General features: G+C 36.4%; 1 protein-coding gene across 1 annotated transcript; it reads left to right on the top strand.

Annotated features, from left to right (window-relative positions):
- Positions 1-5,564: 5,564 nt before the first annotated feature.
- On the top strand, positions 5,565-6,245 carry LOC122021254. Its single transcript, XM_042579350.1, has 2 exons — positions 5,565-5,849; positions 5,970-6,245. Exons 1-2 carry the CDS (start codon positions 5,723-5,725, stop codon positions 6,095-6,097), a joined length of 255 nt encoding a protein of 84 aa, XP_042435284.1. The 5' UTR covers positions 5,565-5,722; the 3' UTR covers positions 6,098-6,245.
- The last annotated feature ends 278 nt before the right edge of the window (positions 6,246-6,523 follow it).

Here is a 6,523-nt window from a genome sequence, read left to right as displayed (position 1 = left end):
CATTACATAGTGGGCTGACTGCTGCTTGCTTATACTCTTTAAAACAATAGTTCTAACTAGTTTTTGTTACCATCATATTCCAATCCAATGGGAATAAGTACTCTTCGGAACTTATATATAGGCTAATTGGTTGGTTGAAACATAATTTGTCATTACTCATATAAAGTGATGTTAAGGTGAATTATCTTTACTGCTTTCCCGTTGACAAATAGTTGGAAATATTTTGTTCTTTGCAATCTGTATTTGACTAAACAGAGAAGATGCTAGGTGCTTTGGATTACTTTCACCGCTCTATGTTAAACGATAGAACTCACTAGTGTATTAACTTACACTTCTGAACTAACCTGTTTTGCATTGTGTTGACATCCTACCTAATTTCAAGTAATTGATTAAATCCATTGCTAACTCCTTAGTTTGGTACCAGTTTTTCTTGGTTATTAAATTTATTTCTGTCCTAGGTCACATTACCAAACATGTATCGAGATCACATACATGTAATAAAAGGTAATATTTAAATGATTGATATGCATCCAACGTAACATTCCTTGTGAAGCTTTATTATTAATCTCGCTGTTAACGAACTGGATCATACTTAGCGTCCTACCCATTTGTTATGTTCAATTCCTCCTACTTTTTGTATTGTCATCATAAATATCTCAGACATCGTGTTATTCCACTATAAATTCTATTGCATGCAAGATATATACAGAAAGAAAGGGGTTTGGTCGAATAGGAGGTTGTGTTTTTTTAGCTATCTAATTAAGCTTAGTTAGAGATTGGAAGGCTTATAGCTTACCATGTTTCAAGGCAAACAAAAATCAATATTACAAGCTGCAATCAGCCCTACTGCTATTCTTTATACCACTCAGCCGAATTAAGAAGCCTGGTATAGTTAAGCTGTCTCTAAGCAAGTTAAAAAAAACATTCTTTAGTTAGGGTTACACTAGCCTATAGAAATGGCACGAGCAAATTGTTTGAGGATAGTCTAGCTGAGATAAATGTCTAAGTAAGCTAAATGACTAAGTCTCACTTTTAATGACCTAATTCAGAAGAGGGATTAGGTTCGCAATTCCTTGGAAACAAGGTATGTAAAATGGAGTAAAGTTGTTGGCTAAGTAGAGGGATTAGGTTCACAAAAGGTTCTTGTGATTTTTCTTGGATTGCAGTCATGTTTTTTTGTTGCATTTTTTACAAGAGGAAGCTTGTTTTGTTTTGTTAAACCTGCATCAAGAAACAAATCCAAGGCTCCCTCTATTTGCAGGATGATGAGCAAAAAAGAAGTTCAAGTGGAGGCAGAGCATCAAGTCAGTCTTGTTGATGTGCCATTGGAGACGGTAACCACTGCATTCCATTCATTAAATAACTTTTCATTTTACTCATTTGCGATCTTTCCTTCTTCGCCCTTTGCAGGATGAACCGGATACAGTCAGTTCTGTTGCAGATATTGCCTCCGACCAGAAGGATATAGAGCTGATGGAACAAGAGTTTGTATCCAGGAGATTTTACCACACACAGAGAGGAGGCAGAGCTCACAGCGGCAGAGGTGCAGAGGTAACGGAGACTAGAGGGGTTATGTGAATGGTCGTTGATACGGTGCATGATGGTGGGATACGATAAAGTTGGATAGTCAGAAGTCAAAGGGACATGACAGTCAAAAATTAAGAGGACGTGACAGTCAAAAGTTAAGAGGACGTGACAGTCAAAAGTTAAGAGAACGTGACAGTCAAGAGTCTAGGAAACGTGACAATCAGAAGTCAAGAGGATGTGACAATCAATAGGTATGAAAGAAGAAGGCATGATCGTGCAATGACATCAGCGACATGATTCCTAGTCGGGTTCTCACAGGCCGGAAATCCAGATCTGAAACACCTTGGTCTAAGACCTAGTAGGCAGTTGGGGGAATATTTGACCTAGATCTGACTGGTCGAACTCTCACGGCCTGGTTATATCTAGTCCTAGTATTCTCAGTAAGCTAAGCAAGCTAAAAGCTCGGTCAGCCAACTCTCGGTCAGGTCTTGGACGATCTCTCCATAGCTCCCAGCCCCCCACGTTTTAGGCCAGGTAGTACCTTCGGCTGAGTATCCTGAGCTGCCCTATTCATATCCGGTCGGGACAGAAGACACTACATGACAATAAGGTCAGGAAATCGTAACCGTCTGTCAGAGAATAACTGCTGCATGTCAGAGAATATTCCAGCGGTCTACGATCATCTGCGAATGGAACCTTCCTTCAGCCTACAAGAGGGGACCACGTATCCTCCATAACCCGACAAGTTCTGACACCCGACATTCTCTGACATCAGTCATGTTCGAGAAGATACGTACTGTCATATAAAAAGGGAGGTCCTCTTCCTCACGCGGGTACGTTCTCTCGCACATTTGTACTTGTCTTCTACTTTTTTTCTCCTTCGTACACTGTTCTTCTGAGAAAAAAGTACCTGACTTGAGCGTCAGAGGGCTTACTCCGGGGATTTTTTCCTTAGTTTCTGGCTTCTAACGCTCGTGTACTTATCTAAGTGTGCGCAGAGCTCAGGTACCGCCGACTCAATCATTGTCGTCCGTCAGCACCACGTGAGAGTCCCTTTTTAGGAAGCGCATATGAGAAAGGTGTCTCAATCGTCCCTCCGTCAATGCCAGCAACAGTTTATCCGACTTTCATGAAACTCAGATTCCTAATAAGATCAGTGGTAGTGATCATGGTGGCTAGTGCCTAAATCCCCAACCTACTTGTGGCAAGTCTTTTGAAGTAGCAGTTATTTTGGGTGAAGAGACACTGAAATTTTTGCCTTATGGCAGGCTTGATAATTGAATCACGCAGTTGTTTGATCTAGGAACTCAAACTATCGATCTTTTAGAAGCTATCCTTAAAATTACATGTGCTTAACGGGATGAGACCCTTTGGCAATTGATTTTTCCTGCCTTTGATATTTTAGTTATCTATTGCTTGGCGTTCCGGTGATGCTATGACTTGGGCTCCGTCAATTCAGGCCCTGTGCTGGCGAGTGCTGTAGCCACATTACGAGGAGGGGGGCCCCCCTCTCGAATTTTAAAAAAATTAATAGTATATCAATTCATCATCTTCGTGATTGGAAAATTACAATTAATTACATATTTGAAAAGCCTTGATGTAAATTATCCATTGGTCCCACTTTTTTGAAGAAAAGAAATTCACTACTTTGAATGTTAAATATTAAATTTTTAAATAATATATAATAATAAATAGATAAATTAAATATAGAACACGAAGTGAGAGTGCTAAATTAAAATTGGATCTTGTTTGAACTAAATTTAATGGATAGATGCAGATATGATCATTATGTTGATTCAAACTGGGATTGATTTAGAATTAATTTGGTTCAGCTACAATCAAACTAAATTTAAGATTTAAACGAGTTCAAACTAAATTTAAGATCTAAACGAGTTCAATAGATTTAAAATAAATTATGATATTTTTGAAGAAAAAAAATTCTACTGTAGCCTCTGCCGTGTCATACGCCATGAGAATGTGGTATCACAAATAATTTTTTAAATTTGAGTTATAGATAAGCCTTGATAATCGACGGATCACTGTTTCAATTAGTGTTTATGACAAAGGTCAAAATTTTTAAATTTAAGTTCATGTTTTTTTGTTTGCACTTAAAATTCAAAATTTAGATTTTAGATTGTGAAAATTGATATATATATATGAATATTTGAAATTTCTAAAAATCATCTCTTCTAGTTTAAAATCCTGGTTACATCATTGGTCGTCGATGAGGGATTTTGACTAAGACCGGTTGATATTAGCTCCTTGCAATATATGGCGGTAGATCATGTCCCTTACTATATTTTGTACATGCGAGAACTATGTCATGAAAGGGCCATATAAGGTCATGGCTTGTTCCTGTCAAGTATTGTCAATGTTATGCCTATAATTAAAGTACAAATCCTCTGGTATGTAAAATGTGGATTAGAGGATGAGTCATTCTTCATTATTGGTGGAGAGTGATGACCTCCACTTATTTTACACATGGGGCCATCACTCTACACCAATGGTGGAGAGTAGCGTATCATGCGGATCAGAGGATCTAAGCTGCTATAATTGTGTTAACTCGTGATGATGAATCGTGTGCTTAAGGGCTTAAGGCTGAGTGCTTGAAAGCTAATGTGGTTGGACAATGTGTTGAGTTAACCGACATCTATCCCTCTAGAGTAAACAAATCTAACCAAAATGGAAATCTTGCAAATAGAGTTATTATCTTCTTTTATAATTGTTAGTTTATTATGCTAATTCTTAAATATAAACCTTAACATTATCTTTTTTTTTTTATAATTGTTAGCTTATTATATTCATTCCTAAGAGTAATTTTCAAATTTTCGAAGTTATTTAACTTCAAACCGATCCAGATTAATAATTTTGATTGGTCGTGATCAAATACAAATCAATATGATTTAGATTTATTTTATTTTATTTTGACAAAAAAAAATCAGTTGGGTCCATCTGATTAACTACTTACCTGTTTTCGGAATTTAAGATAAGACTAAGGGTGCGTTTGGTTCGGGGTTATTCTTGATAACCTTGGTTATCCATCCAAGGTTATCAACAAAAACCTTGTTTGGTTTAGGTATTCGATGATTCCCAAGTAATGTTCCATTCTCGACACGTCAGTAAAAGGGTCATGCAGCCCGGAATCAGAAAACCTCAGAAAACTAAGGTTTTTCTTTATTCCGGGGTTAACGAATTTTTTTTACCAAAAATACCCTCCGATAAGAAAAACATGAAAAAAAGAGAAAAAATGTTAAAAAATATTAAAAAATGTAAAAAAATGTTTTAAAAAATGTTTTAAAAAATTTAAAATTTAAAATTTTATTTTAAAAAAAATAAATAATTTTAAAAAATTTAAAATAAATAAATAAAATATAAATTTTAAAAATAAAAAATAATAATTTTAAAAATGTTAAATATTTAAAAAATTTAAATTTTTTTTTTAAAAAAAATAAAAAAATATAAAAATTTTAAAATTTTTAAAAAATTTAAAAATAAAAAAAAATAAAAATAAAAATAAAAAAATGTAAAAATATAAAAAATATAAATATAAATAATATAAAAATATAAAAACATTAAAAAAAATAAAAAAACACATAAAGAAGTAAAAAAATATACAGGAAAAAAAAAGTAAAAAACATTAAAAAATAAATAAATAAATAAATAATAATAATAATATTATGTATAGTTGGTTTTGTAATTGAGGGTAACACGGTAAAATATTAAACTAGGGTATTCATTAAAACCTTCAAACAAACAAGTTTTTGTTGCATTACCTAGGTTGAACCAAATAACATTTGGTTATGTTTTATTCCCCATAACCTTGGTATGTGATTACCTGGTAATCACATAACCAAGGTTATACATGATGACTTGAACCAAACGCACCCTAAATGTACGGCGAAACCCTGGGGTCAGCATCACGGGGCCCACTGGGAAATCCAATTTTTTTTTAGTAAAAATTAAGGTACGCGTGCGAGTACGTGTATAGTGGGTGTGAATACTAGGAATTTAGTCAACGGCGAATCATTAAATTCCCTCCCCTGTCCTTCTTCCAAACGCAGCCTTGAAGTCTTCGCCGTCCGAGTTCCCAATCCAAATCCTTCCCCCTTCTCCCAATCCACGTCGAATTCTCGATCCCATCTCCGGCTTCGGCTTTTTTACTATCATCGCGGAAGAAAGCATCAAAGGATCGCGCATGGAAAGCTCCGGTTGCGTGGGATTCATGGCGGTCGTCGCTGTCTGCAGCGGCGTCGCGCTCTTCGCCGTGCAAGTCCACAAGCGCCTCGCCTCCGATTTCATCAAGAAGTTCGAATCCGAGATCGGTAAGCGCGGGCGCCCTCTCATGCGCATTTCAAAATTCAAACTTTGATCGCTTTTCTGCCCGCGGAAACCTGTATCCATTCCCGCCGCCCCTTCTTGATAAAAATCCCATCTTTGGTCAGGACGAGAGCGGAAGCGGGCGAAGAAGAAGGTGACGTTCGCACCTGACGTGCTGGAGCCGTCGGCCAACAACGAGGAGTACCGGAGGCGGTGGGCGGTGGCTCAGCGGCCGGCGGCCGGATTCCGGTAGAGTTCCAGGGATCGCCTTGCTCTTTTGCTACTCTACTCTACTCTTTCATTTCCTTTTCTTTTTCTGTGTTCTCCTAATCTCGGTTTATGTAAATACAATGTAATTGTTCTTGGAATCAAAAGGGTTGATAGCAAAATCTTTGCGATGACGACGACTTCAAGTTGGTAGTTTGAAAAAGTGGTTTTTTTTTTCTTTTGATTTTAATGTGAAATAAAACATGGTGCAGTTCTGACCTGGCTTTGTGATTCATTACTCATTTGTTGACTGAAAAATGGTTTCTGCTGATCAAGTTATCAAAGATTACGGCTGTGGCCAATCAGATCAAGAATATGTTCAAAAAAAAAAAAATCAAGTTTTGAGTTCACATTGCTTTATCAAGTATGGTAATAATAATATAATCATTTGATTCTCCAGTTCCTTTATTTT

Source organism: Zingiber officinale, chromosome 9A, assembly GCF_018446385.1.
Source record: "Zingiber officinale cultivar Zhangliang chromosome 9A, Zo_v1.1, whole genome shotgun sequence".
NCBI lineage: Eukaryota > Viridiplantae > Streptophyta > Magnoliopsida > Zingiberales > Zingiberaceae > Zingiber > Zingiber officinale.
Note: the sequence above shows the minus strand (reverse complement) of the source record. Positions and strands in the feature narration are given on the sequence as shown.

Bases quoted from the DNA above. Each gene is read 5' to 3' on its own strand.
- LOC122021254 (XM_042579350.1), top strand. From the start codon at position 5,723: ATGGAAAGCTCCGGTTGCGTGGGATTCATGGCGGTCGTCGCTGTCTGC. The intron at 5,850-5,969 runs GTAAGCGCGGGC...ATCTTTGGTCAG, and splicing joins GAAGTTCGAATCCGAGATCG to GACGAGAGCGGAAGCGGGCG.